General features: G+C 33.2%; 1 protein-coding gene across 1 annotated transcript in view; it reads right to left on the bottom strand.

Annotated features, from left to right (window-relative positions):
- Positions 1-23712, bottom strand: part of ERBB4 (erb-b2 receptor tyrosine kinase 4) — a 1103571-nt gene that overhangs the window by 293123 nt on the left and 786736 nt on the right. Inside the window, exons 6-12 of the mRNA XM_029933912.1 lie at positions 18978-19096; positions 16455-16596; positions 13249-13362; positions 11757-11883; positions 5610-5683; positions 4619-4709; positions 2263-2462 (exon numbers count right to left, since the gene is read on the bottom strand). Of these exons, the coding sequence (XP_029789772.1) occupies positions 2263-2462; positions 4619-4709; positions 5610-5683; positions 11757-11883; positions 13249-13362; positions 16455-16596; positions 18978-19096 (867 nt within the window). The remainder of the gene's footprint in view (positions 1-2262; positions 2463-4618; positions 4710-5609; positions 5684-11756; positions 11884-13248; positions 13363-16454; positions 16597-18977; positions 19097-23712) is intronic.

Below are 23712 nucleotides of genomic sequence, written 5' to 3'. Positions count from 1 at the left end.
TGTTAGACTGAAATTCAAATTGTGATCAATGGATTTCACGTAAAAGTTTTATTCTAAAACGTTATGAATAAAAAAGATAATGCTTAGTTTTATACCAAAGCACCACAAAACTGTATCTTTTCTAACTGCTTCATTTCTTCCCCAAACTGAAAAGTCAGTTCTAAGAGCATTGAACAAAAAAAATACAGTCACGGTCTGAAAATTGGCTAAACTCAGTCTAAGAATTGTAGCACTGACAATTGAAAAAACATGTTAGATTTTTAGTTTACTGTTATTATTTCCTTTTTGGTTGCTTGAAAAGCTTAGAAGTCTTAAAGAAGTATGGAATAGTTACATAGGTTTCCCTATCTTGTTTTTTACATTTTATTTCTTTCTGCATGTTCTTCTTCCCACTTGCTTTTTATTTAGGTTTATAAAAGTTAAAAGAAGTAAATGTAGGTTTGTAAAATGATTAATGGGTAAAAGGGGAATGTGTTTCTCTGATTCTTTGGTTAGGTTTTCCTGTTTTCATAGTAGTACAACTGTTTTATTTTATTTTGTGTTTTGAATAAAGTAGGAAAAAAGGAAACTATAACTATAACCCTAATTTAGGGAAATAGTTATAAATTTGTGTTGAAGATTCTATTTTAATTCTGTGAATAATTTATTTTGTATGGGTCATATACAAACACACATAAAAATATGGAAGAAGAAGCTTAAATACTAGGGAAAAAAAAAGCTTTATGTTAGAAATCAAAAGGTATAAAACTATGCAAATAATCCAGGCTAAATAAAAGGATAAATATTATTCAATAAACACACACATATTTTGATATATAATATGATTTTATATTTCTTGATTCCATGTGGAAAAGACAAAACAAAAACCTCAGGTTGCAATAGTTTTTTCTGCAAAAAAATATTTTTAAGGGTCCAAAGCAGCTGAAATGTGAGCTCCTCACAAATTATATTTTATGACTATTGCTGACCTGGAAATGCCTTAAACACTCTGTGAAACAAGATGGGGTACTCATAAATAAAGTCATTATTTAATTTGGTAACCTGAAACCCTATAAGCCTAGTAAGAGTTCATATTTTTATAAATGTCCTTTACTATTCACTCACACACATACAAAATGAACTCACTCATTATGTAAATATGCCTTTGTGGCTGTTCCAATGGTCAGGCCAAATAAATAAGAAAACATCCAACAGCAAAATGTTTCTTAGGGATTGTGAGATGTTTTTAAAATTTTTTATGGTTTTTACTTATTTTTGAGAGACAGAGAAAGACAGCACTAGCAGGGGAGGGTCAGAGAGAGAGAGGGGTACAGACTCTGAAGTAGGCTCCAGGATTTGAGGTAGCTGTCAGCACAGACCCTGACACGGGGCTCGAACCCACAAACTATGAGACCATGACCTAAGCCGAAGTCGGCCGCTCAACTGACTGAGTCACCCAGGTGCCCCGAGGAATTGTGATTTTTAAAAGGACTTACACTTTATGTCCACAGCAAGTATATGTATTTGTAATAGATCATCTAAATTCTGAGTCTTTTTAATTGATATTTATCATTAGTAAGGCAGACACACATGCTTAGCAGTGGCACTTGTAGGATGTAGAAATAAATAGTATTTACTAGAAATACACAGAAGAATTAAGTATTAATCACTGAAATGTCAAAGTTTAAGATAGGAATACCATAGTTACATGCCCACAAAACATTATTTGCTTCTGTGTAACAAAGAAATGATGGTGTGAATCAATAAGTGGCAAAATAAATGAAAAAAAACCCCATGAAAATCTTACAGAAGTGCATTTATGAAATGAACTTTCTTAACAGCCTCTTTTACACATTTCAGAATACATCTGCATTTTTGCCACCACCTCTCAAAGAGCAATTACTCTGTTATCCTATGATACTAAATTCATTGAAACTAAAAAACAGAAAATTCAATAGAGCAGCTTTCTACAACCTGATCATCTCCAAGGAATTACCCAGAAAATAAAATACTTAGAAGCCCTAGTTCTATTTACACCTATTGAATCTAAGTCTCCACAGGAAGATTCTTATGATTGGGCAAGATTTGCAAGCATGTAGTATGTTATAAAAACATGCAATAGATTGTAAAAAGTCACACTGTGTTGATTAGCTACCTCCCTTCTTAAGGGTTGAGAAAAAGAGGGAAGCAATTCTGTACCAGTTATTTTTAAGTGTTTGGTCCAACACAGAATGGGAGAAAATGTCCAAAGCTTCTGTTTTAATGTCCAAATAATGTACTTACTACAGTTTTCAGCTTTCCTGTTGTCCCGGATCACTATTCTTTGGTTGATAGTGCTGAAGAGTGTTGTCCAATTAATGGTATGATAATAACATAGGTTGCTGTTGTCAGTAATATAGATGTTTCCGGCACTGATTTCCTTCAGGGACTGGAACTGTAGAGAAGTGATGCCCTGTTGTTTGAGGATAAGCAAGGAGAGGCCACTAAAGAGAAGGGAGGGGGAAAACAGAACAATGCTTAATATGCATATATTAATAAGTATTTTCTGGCCATGACATACATTCTTGAAGTGAAATAAAGATGTCACATCTTACTCCAAAAAGAATGTGAACATACCATAAAAAAGAGATTAAATCAATAAATTGTGTTCTGAACATTATTTCTTTATATGTTATGTACCAAGTTTTAAAAGTAATCATTTGACCCCCAAAAAGGAAAATATTCATATTTTAGAAGTATAAATATTAATTATATCTCTATCTCTATTTACATATTTAGTACTAGCGTATCTGCTCCCTATTTTCCCTACTATCCCTCAAGTCTAAGCTCCCTCCAGGATGAAATTCTGTTTTAAAACCAAATAATTAGAGGCATCTAGCTGGCTCATTCGAAGGAGCATGCAGCTTTTGGTCTTGGGGTTGTGAGTTCGAGACCCACATTGGGTGTAGAGATTATTTACATAAATAAAACCTTAAAAAAACTAAATAATTAATAAATGTTTATGGAATGATTGTTCATCCACCAAAAGTAAGACATTAATTTTACTCTGCTTGATAAGTTTAGACATGCTTTCAGAGGGTAAATGTTGCAGAAAATGACCACAGATATATAGAATTAAATTATATCTCAAAAACCAAAGTATAATTAAAATAGTTGAAGAATGTATAAGTAAGGATGGGGACATCAAAAATTAAAGACAAGAATAAAATTAAGCTAAAAGTTAAAAATAATACTCAGAAGGCTTGGACAACTGGGGAAAGCATCTCTAAAAATTAAATAACAACTGTACTGTGGAAACAAATTATCATTTCAAGGAAATTGTTTTTATTTTAACATAGTCCACATTTTGTAATTAAGTTCCTTTTCCATTCTCTAAAGAATCTTGTATTTCCCACATTTCAATCAACTAATGAACAATATTTTACATTTTGGAGATCAAAGCTATCCCCTTTTGTTTTATTTATAAGTCTAAATACACTTTGCTGTCAATGCTCAGAAGTTTTTCCATGTGTTATATATATGTATGCTGCACACACACACACACGAAGATATTATATATATACACACATATACCTACATATATTCTTATATCCATATCCATATATATATATATATATATATATGCTTTGAAAATAAGTTGATTTATATATATATATATGACTTAGTATGTAGCTATTCAACTGAGATGTAATTCATTCTCTGAAATCCGTGCTCCCATCTTGCATTGTTTATTATAGGGTGAACATAATAACGGTTGACAGATTTTTAACATTTGATTCAAAGGAGAATAAAAGTTGGCTGCATAGAACACTTGTATAGAGTGTATCTCTCAACGATGCTTTTTCATTAAGGACTTTTCCTCTTTTCAAAAATTCAGTAATATATCTGTGAAATTTTATTATAGTATATGTGATGATAATATTGATTTAAGGCATCTTTCAAATTTAAGCAGAAAAAATTAAATCTAAATCCCTTTATGTAAATCAGCTTTTAATTGTTCATAAATAAGAATCTCACACAGATGAAATCTGAAATAAAATAAAGCAGGGCCTTAATAAATATTAACTCATTCATTTTCATTCTGGGAATAAAAATTTTGATATTAGACCTTTAGGACAGTGTCCTTCCGAGCCATTATTGTTCTGTCCATTATTAACCTGCATTGCATGTAGACTGGTGAGCCACGTCCTGAAATATCATCCCTGGGATTCGTGGCTCAAACGCTGGCACCAGAAACAGAACAAGAGCCTTCTGGTAAAACAGCATGTGTATCTCACACATGTAAGCCAGTATCGAGTCATCCAATGCCATTAAAAAAAAAAAAAAGGTTTGATTTTATGGGGTTATATTATGCATTCCATATCTATGAAACCCTAATAATTACTTAAAGTGATAGGCAGTTGAAAACTCAAACTGTTTATTCTGCATATGTTATTTATTTGTTTATTTATTTGATATTCTCCATACTTTAAAGCACAGTAAGGGGTGTTTTTCATTGGGCTTATATTTGGAATTAAAAATGGAAACCCAATATTTCTAGAATAAATATAGAATAAATGAGGCTGAAACTTTAACATATGTACACATGATTCTACTCTTAAAATCGAAAAGACTTGCAACTCTAAATATATACACCTACCTATAGAGTACTCTTCCACCAATGGTCACCAGGTTAGAAAAAACACTGAAGTCGGTCATGTTTGGGGGCCATGACTGTATGTTCAAGAAACCTAAAAAAGATATAGGCAGTAAAACAAACAAAAACAAAACTCAGAATATCATTGTCTTAGTTACCATGTTTACTACTGATTATTCCTGAAATATAATGAAAATGTCTCAAAAGGTAGGAGGTAAAAATAAATACACTGAATATTCCTATTTTGAGTCATTCTATTTCATGTTTCTTCTCCAAGATTGAGGGCCTTACTCAAAGTTCCTGGCTGGACTAACAATACTCAATATAATGAATATCGAACTAATGAGCCAAAAATCTAGGTTTCTCAGACACATGGAATCAGAGAACTATATGTATTAAAAGACTGAAATTATTCTTAATTTGAATCATTTTTCTAAAATCAAAATATGTAGTCCAATTAGATAAGAAGAAAAATATAGCTTTAATGTAGCTGGAAATCCTTTACTACTTTATACTTATAATGCCATCGTCTACATTGCATCCTAATGCATTCATGTATATATTTAACTTTTCTCATTTGATTTCTTTGACATAAATCCATATCTAATGTATGTCTATGAGTCCCCTACCAACTACTATATAACAGCACTGAACATATTAGGTGCTCAATAAATAAGTGCTAAATAGTGCTAGATGCTATCCATGCCCAATAGTACTTGTGGAAAAGTAAACAGCTAAACATGGATTCAATGATCAGTAGACACAAAAAAAGTAACATAAAGATTTCAAGAACATTTTACTTTATAAATTCCATGGGCTTTCCAAATGCACACAAATGCTAAGGAATAAAGACACCTAACATTTCAAATAATATGCATTTTTAAAACTAGAATTTGCCTTAAAAATAAGTTGATTTCAATATTATGTGATATTTTCTATGAAACACTAAAAATCATATAGTTCCTAGCACAGCAATCACACTTTTAAAAATTACCTGTTATCTCTCGAACGGTCCGAAAGACATTCAGTTTCTCTGGGTCTATGGCTTCAATTGCATTGTAAGGGTCCCTAGCGAATCAAGAAGAGATACAGCCAGATTTTAAATTAGATAAAGAAATAAAAACATTAGAAGTGTGACCATAGTTATTTCATTCAAATTGAATTTTATGTACAACAGAAAGGTTACCAATGTCTTATCCAGTTTTCCACACTACACAGGAAGAAGGATTAAAAGGTGCTTTGAGGACATTTTTGATGACATCAAATATGAGCTCTTTGTTGAAGGCTATTCTAGCCCTAGAGGAATGGTACAGTTTGACAATCCTAAAGAAGTCTCCAAATATAACAAGTCCATTTATAAACAATTTTATTTTATTTTGCCTTTAAGGGCTGTTATTAATTGGGAAAAATATACCCTGCAAATAACATGGTGAGAACAACTGGCTTTTGGATTCCTCAAAGCATTCTGAATTGCTAACAGCACCTACAGTTTCATAAAATGGATATAAAAATCACATGGAGTCAAATTTGTCCTTTTTCTGTATCCTTACATTTATTAGTGAATATTTATAACATTGGATGAAAGTTACTCTTCATAAGGATTATTCAAAGCAGTCTTGTTCCTATCTGGTTTGTTCATATTTGCTGTTATAAAAATAGGAAATATTTGCTTCCATCTTTGTGAATCATACTAATATCTGAAACAAAATTTATAACAAAATTAATAACATCCCAAAAGTGTAAATTTTGGAGACTTACAAATACCATCTCCTAATGCATAAATATATATTTGTAATTAATGTTATTTATATATAGATGTCCTGTCTTTAAAAAAAGAACATAAAATACCTTTTAAAATTAAATACTTAATGAATCTTTTCAGAAGTTTTCTTCTTAGAAAGACACCTTTTGTACATAATATACTGAAGATACAAAATAATTGCAAATACAAAACTTAAACATAAACACAATGCCCAACATTTTTCAGTAATTCAAGTAATACCTTAAGCTATTTTAAGGAATACATTTTATTTTGAAAGACAACCTGGGCAATCCTAGACAAGTAGAGACCTCGTATCACTACACACACTTCAGAGAAAAATTAAGTTCTATTGACCATTTCTCAAAAAAAAAAAGAGAGAGAGAGAAAAGAAAAGCAAATCTAAGAACAATGAACAGGTTTTCTTAGATGCATGTATCCACCTGTAGCAATCAACTGAGTTTTATTCTTGCTGTGTACATGTGTTGTTTTACATCTTTGAGAGCTTTCTTTTTTAAATGGGGAATAAACAGTAGGATACATTGGATACAGCCTTAATAGGGCTATCAGTCAAGGTGCTCCACAGCCCCTGACAAACAGCTAGGCATATGGTCTATCTTTTAGGAATCTGAGTCTGAACCTACTGACATTTATTCATCCTAGCATCAGAAACTTAAAAACACTATTAGTTCCAGCAACCCTGATCTCTGGAACCCCATTGTACTGGCTCTCTCAACTTGGTTCATCTGCGTATGCTTCTACCCCATGAAGCATCCTATATCTTAAAAATCAAAAAAGAAAAAGTGACAACAACAGGAACTCCACTTGATTAAATAGTGTTTCAAACTAAGAAGTGTAATTGACACAATGCACTGCTAGTTTAACAGGGAGTATTATTGAAGGTTTGGAGAAATACTATAAATTTGTTTCCCCATAATTCACACATAATTAAGATTTTCCTGCATGTGATATGAATGTCTCTCAAAAGATTTAAGTCTAAATTAAATGTCCCAGAAAACTTGTTCTATTTATAAATGAAGATACATTGAACGAATAAGTATGCTTTTTGATGAATATGAAGCCAAAAAATTAAGTTCAACACGTGTGAAAAATCTTGTTGTTAGCATTTTTTAATGTGCAAAGACTCCTATACACAGAGATATCAGCTCTGCAGCAGTAGAATGAGCTTTCAACATTTGTTCTTTGATGAAAAACAGTGTACAGAACAGCTCTGGTCATATAATCAAATATCTTGGCTTTATTGGGAAACACTCAAAATTCAGGGCAAGCACACAATAATGGGGTCAGTCCAAACCTATGCTGAGAACACTTCCAAGTTGCCAGGAATGAAATGAGTTCTAGACTGTTCATATGAAGCCCAATGGACCACGGAAATTTTATATACTTAATTTGAGAGATTCAGGACTCTCATAAAATAAGTTGACAGAATCCTACTTACTAACTTCAAACTACCTACAGGGAGTTGCATCTTATAGCCACTTAAAATCCATAGTACTTTAAAATCAAGAAATTCCCTAGCTAAATTCAGACCCATGTGAAGGAACATTATGTTCACCCTGTCCTTGTATTTGGTGATCCAAAATAAAGCTCAGATGGAGAGAAACATGTTTTTACAATCCCATTGATACTGCTTTATTTTTCACTAAACCCATTATCTCTTTTCCATTGTCTATCATCCTTGTCCTGTATTATCTAGCTACTTTCTGGTCTGTGTTTCATTGCAACACAACATGAACATGCTTATTTGGTGAGCATTTTGTTATTCTAAGTACATGCATATGACCATTGTCAAACATGACAAAAGATGAAAGGTGAACGTTTCTATGGATAACACTAGTCACAGGTTTGCCTGTGGTTCCCATTCTAAATAAAGGAGCAAGAGTGCCTAGTCTATTTCTCGCAATGGCACTATTGTGCTATAAAAACACCGATTAAGTTGAGTTCTTGAGGTTCCTGGGTGGGGCAGTCAGTTAAGCCTCTGATTCTTGATTTAGGTTCAGGTCATGATCTCACGGTCATGAGATCCAGCCCCGAATCAGTCTCTGTGCTGAGCAGAAGCCTGGTTGGGATTCTCCTTCTTCCTCTCTCAGTCCCACCCACCCCTCAAACTAAATAAATAAATGTTAAACAACTTTCTTGAGTTCTATATATTAAAATTTTAATTGAAAAATTTACAAGTTTATTTTTTGCAGAATCTTGTTTTTGAAAAGTATAATCTCATTTAGTTATGAATTTTGGCTAAGAAAGAAATACCTTAGCTATTTTACCCAAAGCATACAAGAATTTAAATTAAAAAAAAGAGAGAAGACTGAAGGTAATGGGACCTGAGGTAAAACATACCTTTAATTTAGTAGAAGGTTTTTGTTTAAAAGACTCAATATTACATTTAAAACCTCTCTCTCTCTACATGCATACATTGTATACATGAATACATATAATGCCTATGCATTTATAAGATGTCTTAGGCTTACTGAAATCAGTTTTTATCAGTACTTTCTTAAGATCAGGAGAAAGACTTCAGAATATACATTTTATATTGGCATGAGACTGGGAATGAAAAATATCATATATCACATATATATTTGTCCTGAAAAATGCCTTATATATTATAGTTGAGACACAACAATATTAACTATAATGTTAATATTAAAAAATTCCAAGCTATGTGCTATTATTAATAAGAAATAGCAATCTTCTGAACGAAGGGATATGACTTATTGCCATGAAAATAAAATTGCCCTTATTTGGTTTTTAATAGTCTACAAAGTAATATCTATTACACTCGATGTTTTGCTATAACCTAGATATAGTCATTGAGATATTTATTTAGCACTGCCTTCTTTTTTTTTATCATTTTCTCTCTCTCTCCCTTTTCTCTCTCTCCTTTTCTCCTTCTGTCTCTCTCTTATTTTTTTTTTTACAATTTATTACTGTTTTACAATAAGCTAGGTACTCGACCAAGCGCTTAAAAATAATTTTTGATTTTAATCTTTACAAAAACCAGAGAAGGTATTTATTTATATTAATCCCTACAGCAACAAGATAACTTTACTTAATAAATTCAATTCTCACTTTACATGGTAAGAAACAGCATTTGACATATAAGGGAAGCCACACGACTCAGGAACACTATAGGCTTTTAGTAATAACTCCAAGCCAAAAAAATTAAATGTCTTTCAGAGCAAAGGTTTGCCTTATGTATTGAACAACCTTAAAATGTCCCACCCAATTAAGGACTCATGTGCACAAACTTCATAGTTGGTCATTCCTTAACTGTGTGTAATTCTGCAGTCAGATTGCCTTTATTTCAATGATACTTAATTCCATCTTTCTCTCATCATATAACAATATGTCTGTTACTTATTTCCTATCCAGCGGTCATTTGTTTCTCTGCTCTTTATTTCCCCATCCTTCTGTCACAGAATGACTTCTAATATTGTTTCTCATAAATCCAAACTTTCATTACAAGTAAGTAGAAGCTGAGCATTTTTCTATCAATACATAATTTATTATATGTTACTTTTGTTGTATTTATTTAAATTACAATTAGAGAATTATAATCACTCTATAAAATTATAGATAGAGGTAGGCTATATTATCTATGATTTTATTTCAGAATTCAAAAGGAAGTATGAAAATACTATGTACATGATGGATGTTGCACCTGATTAGAATGAAAACAACCTCTCTAGTACAATTTATGAGATTGTGTTTTCAAATATTTCCCCACACTGATGGACCTGAGGCCAATTTGGCTATTATACCCATGTTAAAGCAGGAAATGTGAATTAAGTGGATATCTTCCTATTTCTCATGTTAACATGATATGATTTTTCATTCATGGTGGTATTTGGCTTTGAAAATAGTTACAATGAGAATATGTTGTTTTAGTAAATGTCATACATGCATTTAATTATATAGATGTGCTTAAATGCTGACCCAGGTCTCCTACCCAGTAGGGCCAAGGAGGTAAGGACAGCAATGTAAATAGGTTCAGAAGGTCAGTAGCAACTATGGTAAGTTTGGTTATCTTATCTCAAAATGACTAGAACTACCCAGCTCCTACAGATTCTTGCCATGTGCTAAGGGTAACCAAATCCACATATTTTTAATGAGAAGTTAGAAATCTTGACCATATATATTTATTTTGTTAATATCACTTGGGCTGAATATAACATATCTGGGCAAAAAGTGTGGACATACCATTACAGTATCTGGCAAACACCCATATTAAAAGCTACATTTTAAGGTAAATAAATGTTTTTTGTATAAGACCTAAGAAAGAAACACTTTGTTCTATTTCTCTTGCTTTCCCTATTTAGACATTCATGATATGTTAAATTATTTTGCTTCTAGAAATGATGCAATATATGTTTAGAGTTAAGATTTTGAATTGAAATATGTGAGTAATATTCTTTATCTGTAGCCTGTAGCCCTAATATTTAGGGATTAAGAGTACTATAGATAAATAGATAAAATATAAAGTAAAAATATTGTCATTTTTATTACAATTGAAAGAATACAAACTTGGTTGTTTTTCCACTTAAAATCAGCAGGTGGTTCTGTAATGAAGAAGCCCAGAAAATGTTACAATTTTTATTGCTAAAATGAAATTCATTTAATAGATTTCTTATAATAATATTAACTTCCTAACCTAAGGAAAGAGATAAAGATACATCAGGGTGAAGAGAATTTCTAAAAGTTTAAGAAAATTTCAACTTACTGATTTGTTTTTTATGTGATACATTTTAAAAGGAACGTTAAGGGGCACCTGGGTGGCTCAGTTAGTTAAGCATCTGACTCTTGGTTTTGGCTTAGGTCATGATCTCCTGGTTTGTGAGATTGAGCCCCACAATGGGCTTTGTGCTGACACCACAGATCTGCTTGGGATCCTAACTCTCCCTCTTTCAGAGCCTCTCCCCACTTGTGCTCTGTTTCTATCTCCCTCAAAATAAGTAAACTTAAAAAATGGAATATTAATTTGTTTTATTGAACTACTCAGAGTTGGAATGAAATTCCTCCCTGTACCCATTGATACAGTGTCCCTAAACATATCTAAAAATATGTCAAGCTTTCTAAAATATGTAGATTTGAGGAGACTGTCCTACAAATACATTTTAGCTTATATATAAATGTATATTGTCAAATCTAAACAGTTACGGAACTCACAGCCTGAATATATCTCAAAACTATAGTTATTACTATCACTGATGGTAAAATCTGGCAGACTTTGCTGGAGAAGAGTGTTAATGTAGGGCGAACTCAGCTGGGTCAAAAGGAATCAAACAGACAAAGCTAAAAGATCTTTTAAGCTTTGTCTACACTTTGTAAAATAATGTTCTACAAAAATTTAATACTGACCCATGAATACCAGTGACAAGGAAGATCAAATTCCCATTGATTTTGGTGCAGTTTATGAATTTGTCAATGTTACTGGAATCCACGGTCTGAGCTGACATCAGTGATCCTGTGCCAATGCCGTCACAAGCTGTAGAAACAAGACTCACAGTCAGGGAGGTGAGACACTGATCTCAGTCAAAAAATCAGTGCACTTTTATTATAACAGTTTTTTTTAATTATAAAATTAAAAATGAAGTTCAAGATAAAAAGTAAACTGTTTCTAACAAATAAGATAATCATGCAAAATGTACTGCTGGACCTGCTTTCAAATATTGTCCCTGCATTCTAGTCTAGTGACTCATAATGCTCTTATATCAATTCCCAGTTTACCCACACAGCACATACATGATTAAAACAAAACTTTTAACAATAAATACTAGCCCTTGCCACATAAAATCAACTATTTTCTCATCTTTCTAAATTATCATTTTTAATAATTTTAAATCACTTGAAGAAAATTATTTCATAGCCTAATGATGGTCTACAACCTATGGTTTTAAAAATATTGGTCTTATTAAGAATATATATTAAAAAAAGTACTAATGATGTGAGTTGTAATCAGAATTAAGAGCCATTTAAGTACTTATATTTAAATTCTTAAATTGAGTATTACCTATACTCTCTGAAGTCTCTACTTAAAGACAAATGAAAACAAAGTATGCTATTTGTGTGGGTGTGGGGGGACAGAGAGAGAGAGAGAGAGAGAGAGAGAGAGAGAAATTGGAGAGAGAGAAAAAGAGAACATAGCCTAAAAGTAAGTCTGAAGTTTGCCCCTTTAAAAGACACGCTTTGATACTTTGGAAAGTTTAATAGCATTCAGAAAATTTGGACTGTACTTTCATCCTGCTTAATTTAAGTTTCAGCCTGGTGAGGAATTTGAGCAACACAGCTAGAAGGGATTTCTTTCTCCACGAATATTCTGACATGGATTATCTGCAACATTTATTTAATATGTACAGTAAACTTTCTTATCATTTTATAATCTTTCAAAATAGTTTTGAAGACCTGGAGAGTAACTATCATGTTACTTGTCCCTTTGCACCCCTTCCTATGTGCAGCAGATCATTTAGTGTAGAGTGACAGGTGACTAAGATGGGCTCTTGATGCTAAAATAATCATGTGATACGTGTTATGTACATAACTTCTAAGATTTGCTACATATAGAATAAAACACAACTTTTTTTCCTGAGTTTCTATCAAAGTGAATGCTGAATTTTACCTGGATCATTTAGTATAGACATTCAAAATCAATAATACACACTTTTAAGACAGTTGATACTTTGGGGAATTATTCAAAGCCAAGGAAAAGTGTGTGGGGCAAGGTTGGTATGGGAGTGATGTGTTCAGAAAAGCAAACTTATCTGGTCCATTAATAAGTATGTGGAAAAACCTTGGTGTAAGAAGTACATGGAAAAACCCCATCCTAGACAAAATAATCTCAGCTATCTCTCACCTTTTGGGCAAATGTCAGTGCAAGGTTTACACATTTTAATCCCATTTTCTTCTACTTCCATCTTGGAACTAGGGCAAGCACGCACACAAGAACTGGAATCCACCACAAAGTTATCTAATTTAAAAAAAAATGGGTAAAATTAGCAATAATGGTGATGTGCAGCAAACAAGTTTAAAAGAAAGTATTTTAGGGTGTGACAATGGGATTAGCGTTATTGGTAATATACACATCTCCTTCCCTAAAACATCTCCGTTTAAATATCTCAAACTGAAATAGAATCTATGAACATTCACATTCAAATCCAAGGGAAGCATGTGTTAAGGGTTAGTACTTGCTTGACTACTGTTCCATCCTGAATTGCCCCCAAGATAGAGTGAATTTCTTTTATAGACTTAGGAAACTACAAGACATTTAGTTTGTGTTTTTCAATAGTTCCACTTCATTTCATGTCATGATGCAAGTTTGAAGTCTAAAAATACTCCAAGTTACATGAAGCACAAATGAAGCTGAAGTTGAATTGCCTTGGATCAAGAAAGTGCACTTCATATCCAGGAGGAAATGTTCAAAATGTGTTCTTTCAGGGGAATGCCATAGAAATGGTTCCCTAGTTTTATATGAAGAAACAAAATGGAATTTGAAAGGCAGCATTTTAGGAAAGGTGTACTAAATAAACCAGGAATATCTAATTTCCTGATACAGTGGTGAAATGCTTAGGGGTCCAGTGATCTGGAATATGCATGACATTGTCTCCCCCCAAAACAGAACAAAATATCGCAGCTACAGCCTTCCACAATAAAGGGGAAACACACCACCTGTGAGGCCACGTCATGTTTTAAAGGCAGCATCCTTCCTGTCTGGGGGAACTGCATCCATCGCAAGAGGAAGCAGGCCATTTAAGACTGGATATGATTCACGCCGAAGCATAAGTAAACACACAAGCAGGTAGCTCCGACCCCTCGTGCTGGCATCCCTCACTCAGCTCAGACCTACGGCTGCGTGGGGACCAAGAGAGGGCACTTGTGACAGCTAACAGAGAGGACAAAGCCTAAGTTTGATATGGGGGTGGAAGCAGCTCAGAATGAATGGCAAATGCCCCGCCGCCTCACTCAGGAGCAGACCTGAAAGACAGCGGCAAGGAAAACCTACCAGTGGGCATAGTTCTGGGGAGTTCAGAGGTTCATTTACATTATGCAGAAGTGACCTGAGCTTAGAGGAAGTACGGACGCATGAGCAGTAGCTTCCGTAGGAGAAGAAATATTCCCAAGTCTGGGATTGAAGGAAATCCGGGTGAAGGGATGTATATGAATCCATGGGAGTGGGCACAAAGTGTGAAGATTTTTACATTCCCAGTTAGCATCCACCAGATGGCATCCATCACAACAAAAGGCTCATTGTTGACACTGCATCACAGCCTGTTCCCTTCCTTTTCTTGCGTCCTCATTCTGAGAACACACCTCCTTAAGGACCTAATCTCTGTGTGAGGAGAACTAAGCCTGCAACATCTGAATATACTGCATATTATGTGACCATCCCTTCTGCAAGGTCTTCAGAAATACCCCGTATTTAAACACTTCTACATTTTTGCAGCAATATATGCCAAGCAGTGTAAATTCATATTATAAATACCCTCATATCAGTTAGGTTCAGATTTTGCAGCCAAATGAGTTGCAAACAAATATTTGTCTGGAATTTTTGAATGTTAGAATTCTGGGTTGGAGGTTGTAGACCAGTATTTAGAAGCTAAATGTCTTTGTTTTCCCCAAATAGTTCATGCCTCATGAAATATTTGAATTTTACATTGATAAATACTGAAGTGTTTCTAAATTAGTCTGTAATTTGATTGACCTAAACTATTCCAAGAAAGGAAATTAATAAATTATCTAAGGAAACTGGGCATATAATTGCACAAAATAGTTCTCCACTTGCCACAATTTAGGTGTTAAAAATTTATATGCATTACTATTCTTTTAAGCAAGACAAAAATATGTAATAATAATGACTAAAATTGTCATTGTTTTCAAACACTTGTTTTTATATACTATCCCTCTGATTCTTATTTCCCAACTCTTTGATTATTATAATAACCCTAGGAAAGAGAGAACGATGATTATTACTATTCACCTCTCAAAATGCCCTTCACATCTATTGTTATTCAGATTAGATTTGATATTAAAACTACCACGCTCTACAATCTATTGCACATAAGTAATCAGAAATGGTATTAGGTAAAAATTCATTGTGATTAGAAGCAGACTTCATTCATTACAAAGCTTGCTCCCACTTAACTAGTCACTTTTTTTGAGAAACAGTATCATGTACTAATACACTGATACATAGTGAAAACAGTGAGCTTGGAAGGCAATGATACTACATTCTAACTTTATTTTTTTTAATTATTTTATTTTATTTTATTTTTTTAATACAATTTATTTTTTTAACATATGCAATTATTTTCCGTCATTTACAATACAGTAGTTTCAATGATACTCCAAACAGAAAAGCAAAGTAAAAAATCAAAACCCCCACTTCTATTTCATGTAATTAGACTTATACAGAAATTAGAAGGTTAGGTACCAATTAGTTAATCACCTAATTTCACAGCTATCTGAAGTGGCAGTTGTAATATAGCAGCTTATCTAGGATACATTCAAGATACATGATATAATTTATTGCTTGCCCATAAGCTAAAACACAGCCTGCTTAATACCTTTCCTTAAATTCCACTTCTATACTACATTCTAACTTTAAACAGTGCCACTCCTGGGGCCCTGGGTGGCTCAGTTGGTTAAGCGTCTGACTTTGGCTCAGGTCATGATTTCACAGTTTGTGAGTCTGAGCCCCATGTTGGGCTCTGTGCTGACAGCTCAGAGCCTGGAGCCTGCATTGGAGTCTGTGTCTCCTCCTCTCTCTGCCCCTCCCCTGCTCATGTTCTGTCTCTGTCTGTCTCTCAAAAATAAATAAATAAACGTTAAAAATTTTTTTAAATGCCACTCCTTTGCTGAGACTTTGGACCACCACCTTAAGTTTTTGACTTTTTTAATTTTAATTTTCTTATTATTCGACCATTGTGAGTTGGTAGCAATAGGACCTATATCCAAGTAATTCACAAAATTGTTGTAAGTTTTAAATTGTAATAAATGTATATGAATTTTATTGTTTTCAAATGACAATCTAATTGAATTGGCGATTCTTATCTTGTTACTTACGTGGGCATTTCTTGACACAAAATGCTCCATACGTATACTTTGCATTGAAGTTATGTTCCAACTGAAAAGTGGTTGGATTGTAGACAAATGTCTGGGGACACTGAGTAACACATGCTCCACTGTCATTGAAATTCATGCAGGCCTGCAACAAATATTAATTTCACTTAAAAATAACCTTCATAATACTTGTTACAAGAACATTGCTGAAAAGCTTTGTGAGAAGGATATAGTCTTTACTATTATGCTTATATTCTTACATATTCTGTACTTATTATATTCCACAAAAAGAATAAAATTTGACACTTCATAGTCATTAAGCGCTTATTTTAAAGTTTTAATTTGCTTTGGACTTCTAAAACTTTATAAAACTCTTTTTTCAATGTCAAGGAATATATAATCTATACAAAGTAATTGATGCTCAAGTTATTTAGTCTCTATCCAGTAATCTCCAAACTAATAGTTGGTTTAAATTATTAAAATTACCTCACAGTGAAAAATGATTTTGACTCACACTATTCAAAGGGTTTATGCTTAGTGTCAGAGTCTGGCACTGACAACTGACTTCCCAATTCTACAATCTAGATTTTTCCTTAAAGTTGGTGTTTGAAAAATTCCGTGCCATAAGTGGCGTGGTAAGCACGTTCGTCACCACTGTATGGTGAGAAACCATTGTCATAGCCATTTAAACAGGACTTAAGGAAAAGGCTTTGGCAGGTGACTAGTCTGTGTAAATACAGAGTACTTAATGCCAAAATGAAGGGAAGCCGACATACTTAGCTCATAATTAAATAATGTGCTGCCATTTCCTGTGTGGCTTTCTTCATAATGCCACACCATTTAGTAAAAGCCATCAAGTTCAAATAAAACAGCTTGTTTCTGCTGACTTACATATTTGTATTGAAACCGATTCGTTAATATGTTTAAATACATTTGAGAAGAATTAAACACAATTTTACCACCTGAGAGTTAGGTATTTGATATAAAAATATAATATATGTGTATATATATATATATATATATATATATATATATATATACACACACATACATAAAAACATGGCTTTCAAAAGAATGGATTAACTAATTCTCTTAATTGAACAACTTAAACCTTCAGAGGAATAATTAGGCCTTGGAAGGTAAGCTCATGTGAACTCCAGCTTTATTTTATATTTCATCATAAATTGTATGTATGGTTATTAATAAGCACTAATTCATTTTGTTTCCTCAAAACATTTTCTTCATCAATTGTTGTTTTAGCAAGCACTTCATCACAAACATGACAATTCTCTGACAATGGCTTACTAGATGCATAATCAGAAGGAGACTCACTCATGATACATTGTTCACTAAGTTGACATTTTCCAGGAAGAATCTATTAAAAAGCAATCTAGAAAACTCAGTGAGTTTTAATTTATGGCTATAAAACTTCATGTGTCCTCATAATTGTTTTACGAACATACTTTATGCAGTGTTATGCACAGACTGCTTGGCAACAAAACAACATAAACCAAAGGAATCAAACAAATTTACCTTCCAGACAACAGACAAAACAACGTAACTTACACCGAGGCCTCGGTCTGGCATTCTTGAACATTCTGTACCAAATGTCACTGTGGAGTCATTGGCTCATTCCATGAGAGTAATGAAATGAGAATTCTAAGGCTCACCAGGCTCTCTGTTTATCATGATAACGGAACCATGAAAGAATGGCTATTGTTGTGTTTCTTGTTGTTACTGCTCTGGAATTGTTAATACAACACCTGTTCAGTGTCCACCACATCAGGCTTTACCCCATATCTGGTGACAAGCAAGGGAAAGCATCTCACTTCAAAACCTGTTAAGCATCCTCCTTAAATTTTTAATATTTTTATTTTCTTTACTTCTTCCATACTCGCTTCTGTAATATATACTTTTGTTTCAATATAGGATTAGGGTAGATAAATTAAGTTTCTTATAACAGTAAGAAAATTTAAAAAATGACTATATCATAAAAGGTTTAATTTATGTTGTACTTACTATCAGGATTGTATTAGTTTGAAAAATATTCAATTCTAAACATATTTGTTCTCTGAATATATGAGAATGGGGAAAAAAGAAAATGAATTTCTGCATTCATTTTTTTGTTTTTTTCTGTGTTCATTTTTAATAGCAAAAACAATTTCTTATTTTATGCTTTTTAGCATAAAATAAAAATAACATCTGTGTTTATGAAATTGTGTTAACTGTAGTTCACAGAACTGTCTGTACTCAAAAGAGCAGAAAGAACTGTATTGAGGATGTTAAAATGTAATTAAAACATGTCCCCAACAAGCTATAAATGTAAATTTTAAGGAAAGAAAACTGCCCTTTCTAAAATAAAAATCACACAGATTAGCATATAAATTGCTTTAAGCATACATTTGAAAATCTTATAAATTTTGAATCATATTAATTTGTAAATAAAAATATACTGGGAAATAGTTAAATGAACAAATGTATGAATAATCTTGAAATCAAGAGGGAAAGGGAAGCTCCAAGACTTACAAAGCAGTCAGTATCCTTCGGTCCTGAGCAGCCTCCAGCACATTCTCTATGACAGCAGTCACTGACGTAGGGTCCATAGCACCTGCCATCACACTGTTCTGCACACACCGTCCTGGTCACTGTGGAAGACAGAAATGGAACCTTGATCAAAGTCAGCCACCAGGAGGAACTTCTCAGGTGCTTTGGCATCATTGACAAAGGCTGAGCTCTCCGGTAACAATACTCAAGCCACCCATTGACTCAATTCAGCAAACATTTACCAAATGAAGTCTGTGATGGGTCAAGTCACTGTATAAAAACCTTCAAAACTTGATACATACATCTGTTTTTATCTTTTTTCTTGCTCCAGAAAACACTTCTCATGTTTCACAAAAATATTATCATACAACTTAGCAGGGAATAATCAAATCTGAAGTAACTGAGTAAGGCATTTTGGCAGGGTGCAAAAGATGGAGTCAGCAGTGAAATCGATTCACAATGTGCACAGTAAGGTTGTATGGCAGAAGGTATCCCAGAATTAACCTAAGCTTTTTAGTAGTCAATGCAAAAAGGGAAACATAAACTTTAACATGACTCACATTATATCTTACATGATTCATATCAAGTAGATATATAAATAAAGATACAGATACAGATATAGATAACTAGTCAGTAGTAACGTAAGTATTTCTATTCTTGAGACTTAAGTAAAATTTCTACCAAGATTCCTATGTAAGGAACAGTGCAATATCCTCAAAAGACGTGAGGGAGGAAGGGAGAGAGAGAGAGAGAGGGAGGGAGGGAGGGAGGGAGGGAGGAAGGAAGGGAGGAAGGAAGGAAGGAAGGAAGGGGCACATTCATAGTAGACATAAAAATTTCCATTGATCTTTTCTATAACATCCTTTGATCCAAGCTGACAATACTATATCACAGTATGCTTTAGTAAAATCAGTGCAGTAGTCTGGGCATCAAAATTATAGCACTGAGGGACACTCATCTCATTTATTCCCAAAAGATATTCTTTAAGTATTTAGAGAAATAAATGTTACAGAATATGTATAGCACATCTTTCTTGGCTTCCATATTTCCATCTCAGTCTGGTTTCCTTCCATCTTTTTGAATAGTTCTTCAAAGCTTCCTTCATTGCTACTATAGCAATACTCGGCCCTTTAAACAATAGTATTCTCCAGAGTTGGTCTTGACAGTTTCTTTGGGTTACAGGCTCATGCCTAGATGAAATCCTTAATTCCTCCTTTTTACACTACCTATAGATAGATGACATCAGATCCAAATCTTAATCTTCTACTGAGCAGCAGTATGTATTACCAGGTACCTACAGAAGACCCCATTTAGATATCACAAGATGTATAACGTGGAATGTAACTCACTTTTTCGCCTCCACCAATCAAGTATAAATCTCTCTTTTGTTCCTGTCTCTTAATTAGCACCATCCATCCAGTGGCTGAGCTAAAAAATTGGGATGTATTTTCTATTTCTCCTTTGCCCTTACCTTTACTTCTATACCTAACAAAATTATCAAATACAATTACCAATTAAGAGTCCTCATTACTGTCCCTCCTCTCTACTCCAACTTTGTTTGAAAACTTATCTCTAAATTATCACATAGCCTTCTAAAAGGTTTCCCAGATCCCAATAGATCCTCCATGCTGCTCTAAAAGCAATGTCCTGAAAATACAAGCCCCTGCCTATAAATCAGTGTTGTTTCACAATAAAACTTGTCATCCCTGTGCTAAAGGAGAAACCCTTATCCAGGGATAAAAGTGCTTCATCAATTAAACACCACCTCTATCTTTACTGGTGTCTCTCACTGTGCTTTCCACATCCAACCATCCACAAACACCACTTGTGAATCCTTATTCCTTGCATCATTTGCAATTTTGATTCTTAATGGTTTTTCATAATGCTCTCATCCATGGTAAAAAAAAGCCCTGGTCTTCTTTGCCTGGCAAATATTCATCTATAAGATCCAATTCAGATGCCACTTTCCCTCTGAAACCTCCAGATACATCTCTAGGATGAATTAATTTATCACTGTTTCTTCTGAACAAGGGAGAAAGTTAATGCAAACTGTGTTGTCTGAAGGCCTACCCTCAAATCCAAATTCTATTCTTGTGATATGGGCAAGTTATTGAATATCTTTGTGTTTCACTTTATCAGTTTTAAGATGGATTTAGTATTCACATGTGCCTAATGGGATTGAAAATAAATAGAGATGTAAGTATAAAGTGCTTAACATGGCCCCAGTTAATAGTTCTCAGCAATGATTAGATATTATTATATTTTACACTAGATTTTTTTTTTTTTTTTGGTTTTCACCCCCTACTAAACTATTAGAGTAGTTTTTTGACGTCTACTGTCTTATTCTTGATGTTTTTTATCCTTAGGGACTGGTACAGTGCTTGACACTTCATATACAAGTAAATATCCTTTTCAACTAAATAAATGCCAAGTCAGTAGAAAGCATTTGGTGACTGCTTGATATACATATCAAAGAAAAGAAAACATGCAGAGAGTTAAAGAGGTAGAATACTAAGACCTGTAAATAGACAATATTAAAGGGGCTCCTGGGTGGCTAAGTCTGTTGAACGTCTGGCTTCAGCTCAGGCCATGATCTTGCGGTTCATGGGTTCGAGCCCCATGTCAGGCTCTGTGCTGATAGCTAGCTCAGATCCTGGAGCCTGTCTTTGGATCCTGTGTCTCCCTCTCTCTCTGACCTCCCCTTCTCATGCTGTCTCTCTCTCTCTCTCTCTCTCAAAAATAAATAACACATTTTAAAAAATAGATAATATGAAAATACCCAGAAACAGCATATCAAAATGCAAATAATCTGAATTATTATTAGTGTCTATTATTAGATTTAAAGGCTTTTTAAATTTTGTTATTATTTCATGATTCCACATTTTCACTTGGATCCTGTTTTATTGAACATGATTATGATATTCAAAAAATAGTATATAATACTTAAATATGAACTATATTCCTTTATTAGAATTGATTATATCCTACCTATATAGTACAAACAATACAAATATCTAATACAGTTTAAACTGAAACAATGTTTGGACTCATTCTCTGTCTTGCTTTTATTTTGTAAAAATAAAGTTATCTGATACTTCCTATCCTCTTATAGAAGATTTTGAAAAAGATAAATTTTTAAGTCTAGATTTGTGACAGTACATTATGTATTTGCAATTTGGGTAACATTAAATTGTGAAATAAATTATTTCTTTTGTAAGTATTCTAATAGAAAATTCTACATAGTAAATCAATTTGTCCTGTTCTTTTACCTTCCTTTGCTCAAACCTCACTGTCTCAGTAAAATATACTCCTATTTTATACTGAATCCTTTCCAAACTACTGTTCTTGATGGACCTTCCTCTTTTTTCTTTCTTTCTACTTTTCTCTTTCTCTCCCTCTCTCTCCTTCTTTCCCTCTTTTCTTAAATCTTTCCTTCCTTCATCTTTGTTATAGCATTGATCACCATCTAACATATTTTACAACTCACTTATTACATATTTTGTTGGTGTTTTCCAATGTTTAGAACTGTACCAGTCATTCATGTAATGGTTATTCATATTTCATATGCATTATACATACACATATACATATTCACTACATATATGAAATATATCCACTCATTAACTCTTCATATTCATACATTGAAGTTATGTTGATGTTCCTATCTTTTATCTAAGTAGTATAGTTATTTAGATATTTTAATTATACTATATAAAGAAACACTTTAAATACCTTGTAAAATAATTTTTTTATCATTCCTCTCTTTTAGATTGAACAAGGTTTTTTTGATGTGCCAAAGTTGTTCATTGAAATAGCAGATATATAAATTATTAGATTTAAAATAAGTATTAGCCAGGTACAGTAAATTAACTTGCTTTAAGTTGACAGGCATTTCTCAGCTGGAAATAGCACAAAATGAGTCAGCATTAATAGCCTATAAGTCACACCATATTTTAAAATTAAACACATATGTCTAAGTGTTAATTTCTATTTTTAACTCAATGGGGCGGTTTAAGGTACCTATACAAAATGTTTCCATTTCTCTTCATTTATATACTTTCCTACCTAATGAGAGAATTAATGTAGATAATATTTATAAACATAATTAACCATGAATTTATTTTTAAAATATATATGAACGGTTCATGTTAAAGTCAATTCTCTCATTGAATATACTATTTAAATATGAAAATAGTATTTTACAATATAATCTATCAGAGTACAATCTTATGTTCAATAATAATATGCTCTGAAAATTAAAAAATTAACATTTATTCATTTTTGAGAGACAGAGAGAGACAGAGTGTGAGCAGGGGAGGGGCAGAGAGAGGGACACAAAATCCAAAGCAGGCTCCAGGTGGCTCCGAGCTGTCAGTGCAGAGCTCGATGCAGAGCTCAGAGTCACAAACCATGGATAACAAAGTTGGGCACCCAACTAACCTCGCCACCCAGGCACTCCTATACTCTGGAAATTTTACAGCATGTACATGAAGCTATTCATTCATATGTGGTGAGTCAACTTTAAATTGCTCAAAATAACAATTTCATGTATCTAGTGGTCACATATCTCATATTTTTTCAGGACACTTTGATCTTAGATATGCCATTCCATTTCAAGAACACGCAAAGAAACATCTAAGTCATTACTTTTTAAATTTTTGACTTAAGATATTAAAAAGAGAATTATGGGTTTTGCTTCAAAAGCAGTCTATAATTT

The sequence above is a fragment of the Suricata suricatta genome, chromosome 3 (assembly GCF_006229205.1).
Source record: "Suricata suricatta isolate VVHF042 chromosome 3, meerkat_22Aug2017_6uvM2_HiC, whole genome shotgun sequence".
Lineage (NCBI taxonomy): Eukaryota > Metazoa > Chordata > Mammalia > Carnivora > Herpestidae > Suricata > Suricata suricatta.
The sequence above is the reverse complement of the archived record's forward strand: the minus strand, read 5'-3'. Positions and strand labels throughout refer to the sequence as shown.